This window comes from Oncorhynchus mykiss, chromosome 7 (assembly GCF_013265735.2).
Source record: "Oncorhynchus mykiss isolate Arlee chromosome 7, USDA_OmykA_1.1, whole genome shotgun sequence".
NCBI lineage: Eukaryota > Metazoa > Chordata > Actinopteri > Salmoniformes > Salmonidae > Oncorhynchus > Oncorhynchus mykiss.
In genome coordinates, this window is record NC_048571.1 from 7,782,639 (window position 1) to 7,801,552 (window position 18,914).

Here is an 18,914-nt window from a genome sequence, read left to right on the forward strand (position 1 = left end):
AGATTGACTGAAAAAGTCTGCCCTCATTACGGTAAATCACTCTGGATAGGAGCGTCTGCTAAATAACTCATTACTGTAAATCACTCTGGATAGGAGTGTCTGCTAAATAACTCATTACTGTAAATCACTCTGGATAGGAGTGTCTGCTAAATAACTCATTACTGTAAATCATTCTGGATAGGAGCGTCTGCTAAATAACTCATTACTGTAAATCACTCTGGATAGGAGCGCCTGCTAAATAACTCATTACTGTAAATCACTCTGGATAGGAGCGTCTGCTAAATAACTCATTACTGTAAATCACTCTGGATAGGAGCGTCTGCTAAATAACTCATTACTGTAAATCACTCTGGATAGGAGCGTCTGCTAAATAACTCATTACTGTAAATCACTCTGGATAGGAGCGTCTGCTAAATAACTCATTACTGTAAATCACTCTGGATAGGAGTGTCTGCTAAATAACTCATTACTGTAAATCACTCTGGATAGGAGCGTCTGCTAAATAACTCATTACTGTAAATCACTCTGGATAGGAGCGCCTGCTAAATAACTTGAATGTAAATCGCGAACATTCTGATGCCCTTGAAATCCCAGCCTGTTTTGGTGCGACAGCATATAAAACACAGAAAAAAACACTCTGAAAATTCTGTTTTTCCTGTGTTTAATATCATACAGCTGATGAAACTGACACTGACAGTGTTATTTCCTGATAGTTGCTGGTTGAAAATGCAATCTACACAGGGCCTTCTAATCAGCAGGTTTGTATGGGCGGGAGGTTAGACTTTCCATTGTGACGTCATGCGATACATTTTTTTTAATAGACCAACAGCAAAATGTTCCATACCTCTCTTCCCAATAACAGCTAGTTTTGAGTTTTCCCCTCCCCACTCAGACCACACCCAAACTGTCCTAGCTAAAGTCTTGCTTGAGAAATTGCTCTTTGCTAAGAAACTACTTGTTTTAATTGAATACAATCACAGTAAAATACTTATTTGTTACCCAGAAATGATTTGATATCCAGATAAAAACAGATGCATTGGACCTTTAAAAAACACATCAACATACAGGTAGGTCTGTTTCCCAAACCTGTTGTAATTGTGCAGGGTTGTGTCATTATGCATAGCGTTGAAATGCATTGATTGATGTTTTCACAATTAAAACCATTTTTTTTTTCAGTAAAGATTGGTTTCACAATTATTGGTTCAGTACATGGGATGGGGCACAGTCTGATCATTTAAATAGCCATCACAAAGCAACATGGGAATTCCCTCTGTAGGCAGTGTCTACATACTATGATCAAGATCGCAAAATATAGCAAAGATTTAAGACTTTCATATGAATGCATTGCGCTTGCAACGCTAGGGTTGTGGGTTGGATTCCCACGGGGGACCAGTTGGGGGGGAACAGTATGAAAATGGGTTGTGGGTTAGATTCCCACGGGGAACCAGTTGGGGGGGGAACAGTATGAAAATGGGTTGTGGGTTGGATTCCCACGGGGGACCAGTTGGGGGTGAACAGTATGTCCTCACTATCTGTAGGTCGCTCTGGATAAGAGCATCTGCTAAATGACTCACGTCATGAGAAAGCAGCAACAACAGTTTGTCCACCAATCAAGTTCATACGACCTCATATTCTTTATATTGTCGTTAATATCACAGTGTGTTTGTGTATGGCTGTGAGCTGTAGGTGTAATTAACGTGTTCCGTGTGTGTGTACACGAGGTGTTTGTGCGCACATGACCCAGCCGTCACAGGGACACGGTCACAGGTCACTGCACTCAGAGAAGGACCTCTCCCTCTTCTCCCTGGCCGTGACGAAGTTGAGCAGGTCGATGGCCGTCACCACACCAAACACCATCTGCTTCAGGCTGGGGGAGCCGTCTGTCAAGTCTGAGAGTAGGAGAGAGGGAAGGATAGAGAGGGTGGCATTAGCTCCCTCTTACAGCCATCATTGGACGAGGGGAGGGTGGGGTTATGGTTGGTTGCAGGCCCAAATCAATGTTGGGACCAAACAACTGAGGACTTTGAGACTGGCACATACAGTGCATTTGTAAAGTACTCAGACCCCTTGACTTGTCCCACTTTTTGTTACGTTACAGCCTTATTCTAAACTGTATTAAATAGTTTTATCCCACCTCATCAATTTACACACAATACCCCCTAATGACAAAGCAAAAACAGTGTTTTTAGAAATGTTTGCTAAGAAAGTTTATTCTTTTAAATCACATGTGCATAAATATTCAGACCCTTTACTCAGTACTTTGTTGAAGCACCTTTGGCAGTGATTACAGCCTCGAGTCTTCTTGGGGTATGATGCTACAAGCTTAGCAAACCTGTATTTGGGGTGTTTCTGCCATTTGTCTCTGCAGATCTTCTCAAGCTCTGTCAGGTTGGATGGGGAGCATCGCTGCACAGCTATTTTCAGGTCTCTCCAGAGATGTTCAATAGGGTTCAAGTCCGGGCTCTGGCTGGGCCACGTGAGGACATTCAGAAACTTGTCCCGAAGCCACTCCTGCGTTGTCTTGGCTGTGTGCTTAGGGTCGTTGTCCTGTTGGAAGGTGAACCTTCGCCCCAGTCCGAGGTCCTGAATGCTCTGGAGCAGGTTTTCATCAAGGATCTCTGTACCTTTCCCTCGATCCCAGTCCCTGCGCTGAAAAACATCCCCACAGCATGATGCTGCCACCACCATGCTTCACCTTAGGGATGGTGCCAGGTTTCCTCCAGACGTGACACTTGGCATTCAGGCCAAAGAGTTCAACCTTGGTTTCATCAGACCAGAGAATCTTGTTTAGATGCCTTTTGGCAAACTCCAAGCGGGCTGTCACGTGCCTTTTACTGAAGAGTGGCTTCCGTCTGGCCACTCTACCATAAAGGCCTGATTGATGGAGTGCTGTAGAGATGGTTGTCCTTCTGGAAGGTTCTCCCATTTCCACAGAGGAACTCTGGAGCTCTGTCAGAGTGACCATCGGGTTCTTGGTTATCACCCTGGCAAGGCTCAGTTTAGCCGTGCAGCCAGATCTAGTTAGAGTCTTGGTGGTTCCAAACTTCTTCCATTTAAGAATGATGCAGACATTTTTTGGTCACCTTACCCAGACCTGTGCCTTGACACAATCCTGTCTCGGAGTTCTACGGACAATTCCTTCGACCTCATGGCTTGGTTTTTGCTCTGACGTGCACTGTCAATTCTGGCACCTTACGTAGAGACAGGTGTGTGTCATTCCAAATCATGTGGACTCCAATCAAGTTGTATAACATCTCAAGGATGATCAATGGAAACAGCAAGGACCTGAGCTCAATTTCGAGTCTCATAGCAAAAATTCGGAATACCTACGTAAATAAGCTATTTTATTGTTTGTTATAAATGTGCTAAAATTTCTTGAAACCAGTTTTCAGTTTGTCATTATGAGATAGTGTGTAGATTGACAAGACTTTTTGATTTATTGAATCCATTTTAGAATAAGGTTGTAACGTAACAAAATGTGGAAAAAGTCAAGAGGTCTGAATACTTTCCAAATGCGCTGTATACCAGTCACATGCACACAGCAGACATTAAACCAGACTGGTTTAAATGGGTTCAGACCAGCCACCTTACCACCTTGTTACTGCCCTCAAAAAAAGGTCAACGAACCTTCACTCCTCTTATCGCAACATGTTCACCATTATAGCAGGCAGAAAGACTTACATTGGATCTGTTCGTGTACCACCAGGGCAAAATGGTCCGTCTCCAGGATACGAGAGAGCTTCCCCAGGTTATCAGTCAGACGGATCTGAGAATAGGATGAGACGTGAGGTTATCAGTCAAACGGATCTGAGAATAGGATGAGACGTGAGGTTATCAGTCAAACGGATCTGAGAATAGGATGAGACGTGAGGTTATCAGTCAGACGGATCTGAGAATAGGATGAGACGTGAGGTTATCAGTCAGACGGATCTGAGAATAGGATGAGACGTGAGGTTATCAGTCAAACGGATCTGAGAATAGGATGAGACGTGAGGTTATCAGTCAGACGGATCTGAGAATAGGATGAGACGTGAGGTTATCAGTCAAACGGATCTGAGAATAGGATGAGACGTCAGGTTATCAGTCAGACGGATCTGAGAATAGGATGAGACGTGAGGTTATCAGTCAGACGGATCTGAGAATAGGATGAGACGTGAGGTTATCAGTCAGACGGATCTGAGAATAGGATGAGACGTGAGGTTATCAGTCAGACGTAAGATAGAGACGACCGTTTCATCATATAAACAAACATGGGTGATTTCAGTGTGTGTGAGACCTATTTGCACTACTTACAGAAAAAGTGTGCCTGCAAACACGTGTGTGTGTGTGTGTGTGTGTGTGTGTGAGACTGACCTGTTTGAACTGGGTGTAGATCACCTTGTTGACTGGGTCTGAGGGTTTGATCTTCCCAGCCAGCACAGAGGCCAGCATATTCCCCAAAGTAACCATTCCTAGGACCAGCCTACACACACTCACACACGGTTATTTTAGCAGCAGAACAACACTAACCCATGGATAATGTCACCAGAACAGTTGAATGACCTGAATCAGATGGTCAATGTCCACAGGTGAAACATGGGTTAACAACATTTACAAATCAACAATACTCATGAATTTAATTCCAGGGTTATTTCAATGGAAGATATTTTCAGATTCTCTACAACCATTTAATTTCTTCACCGTGAACTAGTAAGCGACACAAAGATAATGGATATGTCCAAAATGGCACCCTATTCCCTACATGGTCAACATTAGTGCCCTATGAAGGGAATAGGGTGCCATTTGGGAAACGTCCTCTGGTTAATGAAAGAGGCAGGAGATGAGACAGTGGAGGAGGACACCCACCCAGCCTCGTCCACTACAGGGGCCTGGTCAAAGCCGTTCTCCTTCAGGATCTTGATGGTCTTCTGACAGCTGACCGTGGGCAGGACGGTCAGAGGGGCAGAGAGGTTCAACCCCTGCAGCTTCAGGTTCCACCACCTGGGGAGGGAGGGAGAGAGAGAGAGAAATAGAGGGAGGGAGAGAGAGAGAAATAGAGGGAGGGAGAGAGAGAGAGAGAAATAGAGGGAGGGAGAGAGAGAGAGAGAGAGGGAGGGAGAGAGAGAGAGAGAGAGAGAGAAATAGATGGAGGGAGAGAGAGAGAGACATAGACAACCAATTAAATAAATAAAAACAAAATACAACCTTTAAAAGGCATAATACACAGAAATCACCCCACAATTGCCTGGGTGCTAAAACTCTACAATTTACACCTGAGACTGACACAGACCCAGCAGGATTTATTCAGAGACACAGACCCACCAGGGTTTATTCAGAGACACAGACCCAGCGGGGTTTATTCAGAGACACAGACCCACCAGGGTTTATTCAGAGACACAGACCCAGCGGGGTTTATTCAGAGACACAGACCCACCAGGGTTTATTCAGAGACACAGACCCAGCAGGGTTTGGTCAGAGACACAGACCCAGCAGGGTTTGGTCAGAGACACAGACCCAGCGGGGTTTGTTCAGAGACACAGACCCAGCAGGGTTTATTCAGAGACACAGACCCAGCAGGGTTTATTCAGAGACACAGACCCAGCAGGGTTTGGTCAGAGACACAGACCCAGCAGGGTTTATTCAGAGACACAGACCCAGCAGGGTTTGGTCAGAGACACAGACCCAGCGGGGTTTGTTCAGAGACACAGACCTAGCAGGGTTTATTCAGAGACACAGACCCAGCAGGGTTTATTCAGAGACACAGACCCAGCAGGGTTTATTCAGAGACACAGACCCAGCAGGGTTTGTTTAGAGACACAGACCCAGGGGGGTTTGTTTAGACCCACCAGGGTTTATTCAGAGACACAGACCCAGGGGGGTTTGTTTAGACCTACCAGGGTTTGTTCAGAGACACAGACCCAGGGGGGTTTGTTTAGACCTACCAGGGTTTGTTCAGAGACACAGACCCAGGGGGGTTTGTTTAGACCTACCAGGGTTTGTTTAGACCCACCAGGGTTTGTTCAGAGACACAGACCCAGCGGGGTTTGTTCAGACCTACCAGGGTTTGTTTACCATGATGTCTGACTCCTTCAGGAAGCCTTTCTGGAACATCCACTTGTCACTCAGGAACTTGGTCCTGAAAAAAAGAGAAGAGTCGTTGTTAGTTACTTCATCCACTAGGAACAGCTGTTAATGGTTCAGATTAAAGAGAAGGGTTGTTAGTTACTTCATCCACTAGGAACAGCTGTTAAAGGTTCAGATTAAAGAGAATGGTTGTTAGTTACTTCATCCACTAGGAACAGCTGTTAATGGTTCAGATTAAAGAGAAGGGTTGTTAGTTACTTCATCCACTAGGAACAGCTGTTAATGGTTCAGATTAAAGAGAATGGTTGTTAGTTACTTCATCCACTAGGAACAGCTGTTAATGGTTCAGATTAAAGAGAATGGTTGTTAGTTACTTCATCCACTAGGAACAGCTGTTAATGGTTCAGATTAAAGAGAAGGGTTGTTAGTTACTTCATCCACTAGGAACAGCTGTTAAAGGTTCAGATTAAAGAGAAGGGTTGTTAGTTACTTCATCCACTAGGAACAGCTGTTAAAGGTTCAGATTAAAAAGGGGATCATGAATCAGTGATTCCCACGAGGCAACAGCTGCAATATTCAGACATGGCCACAAGGGGTCAGGCTAAGCTAAACGCTGAAAGATCATTAGATTTACTATAGGACTACAGTATATTATAGTCATAATATAACAGTATATTCTAGACCCCGGTTCCTCACATGTAGTTGCGGATGGAGTCTGGCAGGATGACCACACACCGCTGGCCCTCCTTCAGGTCCTTGGCCACCCTCACCGCCGCTGCCATGGCCGTGCCCGAGCTGCCACCTGGCACAGGGGACAAGAGACGGGCACACTGGTTGGTATGACGACCCGTGGCCAGGTCAACCCACAAATCAGAACATGACAGAGGTGGCGTTCCAGGTGGTCTTTATTGGAGTGGGAATGTGCAGATATCCCAGTCCCTGGAGAAGTACTGAATGTCTCAGGAACCACCTTCATTTGATGTGCAATACAGATGACCTGCAACACGGCCACAGAGTCACCACTGGTGACAGTGAGATGAATGACAGAGAAACAGAACGGTGACAAACGTACCACACAGCAAGCCCTCGTCTCTGACCAGCATACGGGACATGTTGAAGGACTCCTCATCGTTGGACTTGTACCAGCTATCCACCACCTACAGGTAGACACACCCTGGTGAGGTAGTGTGTGTGTGTGTGTGTGTTTAGGTGTGTGTGTGTGTGTGTCCATCTGACTCACTGATCGGTCCAGTACAGTGGGGATGAAGTCGTATCCGATGCCCTCCACCTCGTACTGGGTCTTGTCTGTCTTGTTCAGCTCCTCTGGTTCAGCCAGGATGGAGCCTTCAGGGTCCACACCGATGATCTGACCACACACACAGACAGAACCATACCAGACAGAACCACATCAGACCAGACAGAACCACACAAGACAGAACCACACCAGACCAGACAGAACCACACCAGACAAGACAGAACCACACCAGACAGAACCACACCAGACAAGACAGAACCACATCAGACCAGACAGAACCACATCAGACCAGACAGAACCACACCAGACCAGAACCACCCCGAATCACACAAGATCAGACAGAACCACACCGAATCACACAAGATCAGACAGAACCACACCAGACAGAACCACACCAGACAAGACAGAACCACATCAGACCAGACAGAACCACATCAGACCAGACAGAACCACACCGAATCACACAAGATCAGACAGAACCACACCGAATCACACAAGATCAGACAGAACCACACCACACAGAACCACACCAGACCAGACAGAAACACACCAGACAAGACCAGACAGAAACACACCAGACAAGACCAGACAGAACCACACCAGACAGAACCACTCCAGACAAGACCAGACAGAACCACACCAGACAGAACCATACCACACAGAACCACAACAGACAGAACCACACCACGTCAGACACAAGTTAACACCCAGTAAGGACGGCCATAGCCTGTGATCAGAACCAGAACCGTTTCTATTCCGTCCTGTTGAAGTAGTGAATGTGAAGATCCAAGTTGAGACTGATTCTATTTGTATGGATCTTTCCATACTTGAATAGCAATTTCAATTGAACTGTCCACAACCCTAGTCAGAAGCTACCTGGGGATGGGAATTGATTCCAGGTAGACACCCAGAGTTCACTCACCTGGATGTTGGGGCACCTCTCCTTCAGTTTGCGGGCAATGCCAGTGATGGTGCCGCCTGTGCCAGCGCCTGCCACCAGCATGTCCACTTTCCCTGCCAGGTCACAGACGTGGAGGGTGTCAGGTTAGCTCATACAGATGGATTCAGATCATGAACAGTGTCTCTATGAGGGCTACAAGCCCACACAACTGCTCAGACAATGCTTTGCTGTTGACCAAAACCATGAGTTAAACCTTATTCAAACACACACGCTTGTATAACAGTGATTCTCAGCTAGTGGATGACGACGAGGTTTTGAATGGGTAGCGGGTGTCTGAGTAATAATAAAAAAATAAGTGTTTTTGTTATATATATTTTTTTATGACTTATTCTATGAAAAAAATACTCCAGTCTGAACCTAAACCAGGCAGAAAGTGTATAGAAATAATGAATTTGCATTTCTAAATAACAATCTCTGAACAAATCACAGTATTTTGAGAGAGAGAGAGAATGCCAGCAAGACAAGAGAGAAGGAAAGAGAGAACAAGAGAGGGAGGAATAGAAGGAGGGAGCCGAGAGGAAGTCTGTCTCACCATCACACTGTTCCAGTATCTCCTCTGCTGTGGTGTCATAGTGGGCCAGGGGGTTACTAGGGTTACGGTACTGGTCCAGGATGTGAGAGTTGGGGATCTCGTTCTTCAGACGCCAAGCCACGCCCACGTGAGACTCTGGTGAATCGAAACGAGCGCTGGTGGGAGTACGGACGATCTCTGCGCCCAGGGCTCTCAAAACATCCACCTGGGTGCATGCAGACACACAGACAGGCAGCGTTTTCATGATCATTTGTGCAGACTTCAATCAAATAGGTCCTGTCAAATTCCCAGAGGGGAGATTGATGAGGCAGGCGTACAGCAGTCTTACCTTCTCCATGCTCATCTTCTCAGGCATGACAATGATACAGCGGTAACCCTTCACAGCTGCAGCCAGAGCCAGACCGATACCTGTCACACACACGGACACACACAGGGACACACACACGGACACACACACACACAGGGATACACACGGACACATACACACACACACACACACACACAGGGATACACACGGACACACACACACACACGGACACATGGGATACACACGGACACACACACACACACAATTCAGTGAATCTACCACTAGTGAGACACATTCCTATTCATTTACTGAGACACACACAGTTACCTGTATTGCCTGAGGTGGGCTCTATGATGGTGTCTCCTGGTTTCAGATGTCCTGCCCTCTCTGCATCCTCCACCATACGCAGACTGATCCTATCCTTCACACTGCCGCCCGCGTTGAAGTACTCACACTTGGCCACTGCACAGAGACAAAACAGAACGGTACACACTGGATCACACACACAGATTCAAATGTTTTTAATTCTGAATGTCTGAAAACATCTGATAATGTAACCAGACCTGGGTCAAACATGTTCATCTCATTTAGTTTAGAGTTTGCACTTTTGTAGCTATTCCATTGGTTCCATTGTACCATAAAATGTATGGATCACAAGTGGGGTGCTTTTCTGTGCAAAAGTCCTAAGCCAACAATATAATTAAACTGTTATATTCGATACAATATAACTGTCAATAAATCCCAAATGGGATCATGGAGTCAAGCATAAAGAAATCTACAAAGAAGTCAGCTGAACACAGACGCCCCAAAGTAAATCCAAATTCACACGACTTCTTAAGCCAACCAATGAAAAAGGTTTTGACTGCCTGTGTTCTATGTCTGCCTCAACAGAAAGAGACATGGAGGGAAGACAGCCTTGAATACTGTCTGAACAATATTCTCAGGACTGTCTGCCTCAACAGAAAGAGACGTGGAGGGGGAAGACAGCCTTGAATACTGTCTGAACAGTATTCTCAGGACTGTCTCAGGACTATGTCTGCCTCAACAGAAAGAGACATGAAGGGAAGACAGCCTTGAATACTGTCTGAACGGTATTCTCAGGACTATGTCTGCCTCAACAGAAAGAGACATGAAGGGAAGACAGCCTTGAATACTGTCTGAACAGTATTCTCAGGACTGTCTGCCTCAACAGAAAGAGACATGGAGGGAAGACAGCCTTGAATACTGTCTGAACGGTATTCTCAGGACTATGTCTGCCTCAACACAAAGAGACGTGGAGGGGGAAGACAGCCTTGAATACTGTCTGAACAGTATTCTCAGGACTGTCTGCCTCAACAGAAAGAGACATGAAGGGAAGACAGCCTTGAATACTGTCTGAACGGTATTCTCAGGACTGTCTGCCTCAACAGAAAGAGACGTGGAGGGGGAAGACAGCCTTGAATACTGCCTGAACAGTATTCTCAGGACTGTCTGCCTCAACAGAAAGAGACATGAAGGGAAGACAGCCTTGAATACTGTCTGAACGGTATTCTCAGGACTATGTCTGCCTCAACAGAAAGAGACATGAAGGGAAGACAGCCTTGAATACTGTCTGAACAGTATTCTCAGGACTGTCTGCCTCAACAGAAAGAGACATGGAGGGAAGACAGCCTTGAATACTGTCTGAACGGTATTCTCAGGACTATGTCTGCCTCAACACAAAGAGACGTGGAGGGGGAAGACAGCCTTGAATACTGTCTGAACAGTATTCTCAGGACTGTCTGCCTCAACAGAAAGAGACATGAAGGGAAGACAGCCTTGAATACTGTCTGAACGGTATTCTCAGGACTGTCTGCCTCAACAGAAAGAGACGTGGAGGGGGAAGACAGCCTTGAATACTGTCTGAACGGTATTCTCAGGACTATGTCTGACTGGCAGATAAAACCTATCCCTGAACCTTGCATTATCATGGAGGCACAAATAAATTGGTAACTCTCCGTGAGAAAAGTGCACAAACAAGGCTGAAACATTGAGTGGGAAACATTTGCACCCATGTAGCAAGTTAAGGTTCAACCATTCATCTCAAAAGGGTTCTGAGAAAAGACTCCCTGATAAACTCACAGACTTCACACTTGAGGCCAAAGGTCTTGGGGATCTTGTTCATGCGCACCAGCGGGGTGTCACCGATCCTCCGGAGGATGTTGGTGAGGATTTTAGGAGCTTTGGTCCTGGAAGAGGGGAGTTTATGATGTCACTGACTAACTCGACGTTGATGAATGATCAACGCTCATACCACATTGACATGAATCTGACTAAAAGATGGATAATGGAATAAAGTGGAAATGAGTAGAGGAGGAGACGGGTGGAAGGAATAACATAAAAGGTTACCAGTCTTACTGTTGAGGGTTACCAGTCTTACTGTTGAGGGTTTACCAGTCTTACTGTTGAGGGTTACCAGTCTTACTGTTGAGGGTTACCAGTCTTACTGTTGAGGGTTACCAGTCTTACTGTTGAGGGTTACCAGTCTTACTGTTGAGGGTTACCAGTCTTACTGTTGAGGGTTACTAGTCTTACTGTTGAGGGTTACCAGTCTTACTGTTGAGGGTTACCAGTCTTACTGTTGAGGGTTACCAGTCTTACTGTTGAGGGTCACCAGTCTTACTGTTGAGGGTTACCAGTCTTACTGTTGAGGGTTACCAGTCTTACTGTTGAGTGTTACCAGTCTTACTGTTGAGGGTTACCAGTCTTACTGTTGAGGGTTACCAGTCTTACTGTTGAGGGTTACCAGTCTTACTGTTGAGGGTTACCAGTCTTACCGCTGAGGGTTACCAGTCTTACTGTTGAGGGTTACCAGTCTTACTGTTGAGGGTTACCAGTCTTACCGCTGAGGGTCACCAGTCTTACCGCTGAGGGTTACCAGTCTTACTGTTGAGGGTCACCAGTCTTACTGTTGAGGGTTAGTAGTTTTACTGTTGAGGGTTACCAGTCTTACCGCTGAGGGTTACCAGTCTTACTGTTGAGGGTTACCAGTCTTACTGTTGAGGGTTACCAGTCTTACTGTTGAGGGTCACCAGTCTTACTGTTGAGGGTTACCAGTCTTACTGTTGAGGGTTATCAGTCTTACCGCTGAGGGTTACCAGTCTTACTGTTGAGGGTTACCAGTCTTACTGTTGAGGGTTACCAGTCTTACCGCTGAGGGTTACCAGTCTTACTGTTGAGGGTTACCAGTCTTACTGTTGAGGGTTACCAGTCTTACCGCTGAGGGTTACCAGTCTTACTGTTGAGGGTTACCAGTCTTACCGCTGAGGGTTACCAGTCTTACTGTTGAGGGTTACCAGTCTTACTGTTGAGGGTTACCAGTCTTACTGTTGAGGGTCACCAGTCTTACTGTTGAGGGTCACCAGTCTTACTGTTGAGGGTTAGTAGTTTTACTGTTGAGGGTTACCAGTCTTACTGTTGAGGGTCACCAGTCTTACTGTTGAGGGTTACCAGTCTTACTGTTGAGGGTTACCAGTCTTACTGTTGAGGGTCACCAGTCTTACTGTTGAGGGTTACCAGTCTTACTGTTGAGGGTTACCAGTCTTACTGTTGAGGGTCACCAGTCTTACTGTTGAGGGTTAGTAGTTTTACTGTTGAGGGTTACCAGTCTTACTGTTGAGGGTTACCAGTCTTACTGTTGAGGGTTACCAGTCTTACTGTTGAGGGTTACCAGTCTTACTGTTGAGGGTTACCATTGTTACGGTTGAGGGTTACCATTCTTACTGTTGAGGGTTAGTAGTTTTACTGTTGAGGGTTACCAGTCTTACTGTTGAGGGTTACCAGTCTTACTGTTGAGGGTTACCAGTCTTACTGTTGAGGGTTACCAGTCTTACTGTTGAGGGTTACCAGTCTTACTGTTGAGGGTTACCAGTCTTACTGTTGAGGGTTACCAGTCTTACTGTTGAGGGTTACCAGTCTTACTGTTGAGGGTTAGTAGTTTTACTGTTGAGGGTTACCAGTGTTACTGTTGAGGGTTACCAGTCTTACTGTTGAGGGTTACCAGTCTTACTGTTGAGGGTTACCAGTCTTACTGTTGAGGGTTACCATTGTTATGGTTGAGGGTTACCATTGTTACGGTTGAGGGTTACCATTGTTACTGTTGAGGGTTACGGTTAGGGTGACCAGTCTTACTGTTGAGGGTTATGGTTAGGGTGACCAGTCTTACTGTTGAGGGTTATGGTTAGGGTGACCAGTCTTACTGTTGAGGATGGGTGTGGGGGGAGTCGGCGTGGTTGCCCCCCAGTCTCCAGGTGCACCGGCTAGGAAGGTCGGGACGGATCCACTTCCTCTCCCCCACCGCCTGGATGGTTCCAGTCACGTCCTCCACCTCTAGCTTGTCTCTGACGCCCCCCTTGGTTGGGAGTTGTAACAGCCCTTCCTGGATCTTGGAGGATCCGTTGGCGTCCCCATTGCCGTTGGTGACGCGTAGCCTGGCAGCGTGCGGGCACACAGGGCCCAGGACGCTGCTGTCTTTAAGGGAGGGGACCGCAGGCATGTCTCACCTAGGAAGTTAAATGGCACATGGGCTAGTAAATGGCACGTAGCCTCTGTCCTGCTCGTAAGCACAGATCTAGGATCATATTCCCCTGACCCCAGTCCTAATTGTAACCGTTAGCTGGACAATAAGTGATCTGACTCTGTATCAGTGGTTTGGGGCTATTTAAGAGTCCAACGTCCAGACAACGTTTCAACACCACCCAGCGGTCTGAGGGACAGGAGCAGCAGAAGGCCACTCTTCAGAATATCTGAGGGAATGGAGGAGCTGCTGCTGTTGTCTGTCTCATACTATACACACTGCTGGACAGACTGACGACTTCAAACTAATTACAGCCAGGAAGCCAATAAGAACATTCCTGACAAAAATGACACAAAAAAAAAAAGTAAAACGTTTGACCCCAAGAGGTCCAGTGAGGTGCATATTAACCTGCACACCTGACACCACCATGCCATGCTGTACGTCCCTCTGAAGAGTGGTACTGGGAGTCCCACAGTTCAGTTACAAATTACTCAGGCAGACGCACTACCTCAAAACGTTTGATGTTAAAGTCAGTGAACATCCTCAGGTCAATGAACAAAACAATCCCTTAAAATATGTGAAAGGCCAAATGTGAGATTGGCTCCTATACCCGAGTTGCTAGACGTGAGGCGCTACAATTTAAAGAAATGACCCCTGTTCAGAAGGGCTAATCATTAATGGAGGTAATTGTGTGTGTCCAGCTAATTTGTATTGCCTAAAGACCCAGGGTTATAGAAGACAATGACCTGTCCCTAACATATCAACAAGACAACATACTGTCCCTAACGTATTAACAAGACAACGTACTGTCCCTAACATATTAACAAGAGAACATACTGTCCCTAACATATCAACAAGACAACGTACTGTCCCTAACATATCAACAAGACAACGTACTGTCCCTAACATATCAACAAGACAACATACTGTCCCTAACATATTAACAAGACAACATACTGTCCCTAACATATTAACAAGACAACATACTGTCCCTAACATATTAACAAGACAACATACTGTCCCTAACATATTAACAAGACAACGTACTGTCCCTAACATATTAACAAGACAACGTACTGTCCCTAACATATTAACAAGACAACGTACTGTCCCTAACATATCAACAAGACAACGTACTGTCCCTAACATATCAACAAGACAACATACTGTCCCTAACATATTAACAAGACAACGTATTAACAAGACAACATACTGTCCCTAACATATCAACAAGACAACATACTGTCCCTAACATATTAACAAGACAACATACTGTCCCTAACATATCAACAAGACAACGTACTGTCCCTAACATATCAACAAGACAACATACTGTCCCTAACATATTAACAAGACAACATACTGTCCCTAACATATTAACAAGACAACATACTGTCCCTAACGTATCAACAAGACAACATACTGTCCCTAACATATCAACAAGACAACGTACTGTCCCTAACATATTAACAAGACAACGTACTGTCCCTAACATATTAACAAGACAACATACTGTCCCTAACATATTAACAAGACAACGTACTGTCCCTAACATATTAACAAGACAACATACTGTCCCTAACATATCAACAAGACAACATACTGTCCCTAACGTATCAACAAGACAACATACTGTCCCTAAAGTATTAACAAGACAACGTATTAACAAGACAACATACTGTCCCTAACATATTAACAAGACAACATACTGTCCCTAACATATCAACAAGACAACATACTGTCCCTAACATATTAACAAGACAACATACTGTCCCTAACATATTAACAAGACAACATACTGTCCCTAACATATCAACAAGACAACATACTGTCCCTAACATATTAACAAGACAACGTTAACAAGACAACATACTGTCCCTAACATATTAACAAGACAACATACTGTCCCTAACATATTAACAAGACAACATACTGTCCCTAACATATTAACAAGACAACATACTGTCCCTAACGTATTAACAAGACAACATACTGTCCCTAACGTATCAACAAGACAACATACTGTCCCTAACATATTAACAAGACAACATACTGTCCCTAACATATTAACAAGACAACATACTGTCCCTAACATATTAACAAGACAACATACTGTCCCTAACATATTAACAAGACAACATACTGTCCCTAACATATTAACAAGACAACATACTGTCCCTAACATATTAACAAGACAACGTTAACAAGACAACATACTGTCCCTAACATATCAACAAGACAACATACTGTCCCTAACATATCAACAAGACAACATACTGTCCCTAACATATTAACAAGACAACATACTGTCCCTAACATATTAACAAGACAACGTATTAACAAGACAACATACTGTCCCTAACATATTAACAAGACAACGTATCAACAAGACAACATACTGTCCCTAACATATTAACAAGACAACATATTAACAAGACAACATACTGTCCCTAACGTATCAACAAGACAACATCCTGTCCCTAACGTATCAACAAGACAACGTTAACAAGACAACATACTGTCCCTAACATATCAACAAGACAACATACTGTCCCTAACATATCAACAAGACAACATACTGTCCCTAACATATTAACAAGACAACATACTGTCCCTAACATATTAATAAGACAACATACTGTCCCTAACATATTAACAAGACAACATACTGTCCCTAACATATTAACAAGACAACATACTGTCCCTAACATATCAACAAGACAACATACTGTCCCTAACATATTAACAAAACAACATACTGTCTCTAACATATCAACAAGACAACGTACTGTCCCTAACATTTTAACAAGACAACGTACTGTCCCTAACATATTAACAAGACAACATACTGTCCCTAACGTATTAAAATGGTACTAATTATTTGGATTCCCAGACAGAGAGTTCAGTCTGTTGTGTTGCTCCTGTCTAATACTAATAGGCAGTGTACACTTCCAAGCAGCTGTTCAAATGGACCTCTTTCTGAACTGCACTGAAGACACAAACCTCGCCTGAGTGGCTTGACACCAAATGACCAGCACACAATAAACCCACCGGAGAGCATTGTGTCCTTAGGAAAACAACGTAGGGTTGGAGACAGAGAGAGACCAAAGGAAACGTTCCCTTCTGAGCCAGCGCCTGAGCCATTTCTTAATGGGACTACTACTGCTGGTCATGCTACTGCTGTTACAGCGTCTGTCTAACTACTGCTATGGCAGATATGGGAGCAGAGGTTTGAGTGTTCCTTGGGTGAGTTCATTTGCAATCTGATCCCCCTTGCAGACAGGTTCACTGAGTGGCAATGAGGCTGAGTTGAGGCTGAAATGTTCAGAGGGTTGTGTTACGTCACAGCTGGCCTTGCTTGTGTAACCAAACCAGTTGAGCTGACACCCTCCAGACCCAACCCACCAGTTGTAACAGTTACTACATGAGATAAACTTCCTTTGGAGCTTCTCTCAACAGATATTCTCAATACCTTCTACCACAAAGTATGTTATTTTTTAAATCTCTTTCAGAATTCCCAAAAGTGGAATTAAACGATAGTGTGCGATGATATATAGCCTGGCTAAAAACAAGGGTAAATAACAAAAAGGACAGGATTTACAACCATATAATAATACATATAACTGCCCTACCAAGACAGTGTCCAATAACGCCGGTCAAAACTATTCAGAGCCATGAAGGCCATAGCGGAAGGTAGCCTAGTGGTTAGAGCGTTGGCCTAGTAAACGTAAAGGTTGTAAAAATCGAATCCCCGAGCTGGTGAAAACCTGTCGTTCTGCCCCTGAACAAGGCAGTTAACCCACTGTTCCTAGGCCGCATTTGAAAATAAGAATTCGTTCTTATTAACTGATTTGCTTCGTTAAATAAAGGTAAAATAAAATAGCGGATTAAACACCATGGTGAAGGAAGTTTGACGACTCTGTGGAATCGAGCTCTGACTAGATGGGCTCTGCCTCTGAATAGTTATGACAGGCAATGTCTTTTTAGGGCCATACTAGAAACATATATTTTGTTTAGTCATGGCACAAGAGTGCACTCAACTATGGCAAATTGTGGTGGGCAAAATGAACTAATGGTGCAGCTCAAATTCATTACCTGCAGCCCTCAGTCACCAGAACAGAAAGAGACAACAAGTGTGATGGAGGATTCACAGGTATACATTATAACTTCATTTCTCAACACAAAGCGATCTTGTATTCAGGTAACTGATGATAGACAGTAGGACCCAAAAATAGTCCCATATGGTGGGTCAAAGGCAGATGTTTGTGTGTGCCTTTTTGCTAACCCAAACCCGTTTCCTAAATGTACCATAATGTTCCTTTTTATTTCACCTTTATTTAACCAGGTAAGCTAGTTGAGAACAAGTTCTCATTTACAACTGCGACCTGACCAAGATAAGGCAAAGCCGTGCGACACAAACAACACAGAGTTACACATGGAATAAACAAGCGTAGTCAAAAACACAATAACTCCTAACCTACTGTACTACGAAAAGTCAAATCTGACGTTAATTTGACAAACGTTGGATCCCTTCTAGCCATGACCCCATATGGTCGGGGGTTTATGGACCCCGGAAATAAACCCATGTGCTTGTTTAAAACACGAACGATCATTGTAGTACCCACCTCTTACTATTATTTGGATTGCCATGACTCAGTAGGTAGGTACAGCATAATTATACAACTTTACAAGGACACAGAACCTTATGTCGATGAATGGAACATGGCATCATCAAATACATGTGCATTAAAAAACAGTTGCACTAACATCATCATGCAAGTGGTCGATCAGTTTCAACTTACCTATGTATCTGATGGTCTGGGAATCTGGAGAGGTAAAGAATCTTCCTCCGGTGATAGAAAGAGACTTAGGTAACAACAGTTGGATAATAAAGATGACCATCAGCGCGAGGAGGTTAGCCAATCGTTGGGGAAGAATGCATGTTTAGGGCGCACTTTGATTGGCTGCAGCGAGGGAGTCTATTTCTGCCCCTCCTCCAATAAGAGATGCAGATTTGGTGAAACAAGTAGTACATGGCGAAAACGTATGGAAGTTAACCAGGGATCTATTTATATTAATTTCCAAAAAGTAAAGAACCTTCTCAAATGTTAGTTTCAGAAACATACGCAACTCGCGCATCCCAGTGTGCCATTCAATGCGTTAACGTGCCTTTCACGCATGGTTTATGGTCGTAAATGTTTTTTTTTTAGGTCACTATTCTTTGTGAGGACTGTATTTTTCCAACTGTTGATCTTGGTTGTC

General features: G+C 44.5%; 1 protein-coding gene across 2 annotated transcripts; it reads right to left on the reverse strand.

The window, feature by feature from the left end:
* Positions 1-644: 644 nt before the first annotated feature.
* cbs (cystathionine-beta-synthase) lies at positions 645-18,610 on the reverse strand. Of its 2 annotated transcripts, XM_036982346.1 has the most exons (15): positions 18,455-18,610; positions 13,336-13,638; positions 11,219-11,325; positions 9,446-9,580; positions 9,140-9,219; positions 8,812-9,016; positions 8,241-8,332; positions 7,304-7,429; positions 7,136-7,220; positions 6,760-6,865; positions 6,038-6,115; positions 4,846-4,980; positions 4,354-4,462; positions 3,682-3,766; positions 645-1,889 (listed from the first exon to the last, which is right to left on the reverse strand). In XM_036982346.1, exons 2-15 carry the CDS (start codon positions 13,629-13,631, stop codon positions 1,762-1,764), a joined length of 1,767 nt encoding a protein of 588 aa, XP_036838241.1. In that variant the 5' UTR covers positions 13,632-13,638; positions 18,455-18,610; the 3' UTR covers positions 645-1,761. The 2 variants fall into 2 exon arrangements, with proteins under 2 accessions (XP_036838241.1, XP_036838242.1); XM_036982347.1 differs by lacking the exons at positions 645-1,889; positions 3,682-3,766 and adding an exon at positions 4,111-4,176.
* Between the last annotated feature and the right edge of the window lie 304 nt (positions 18,611-18,914).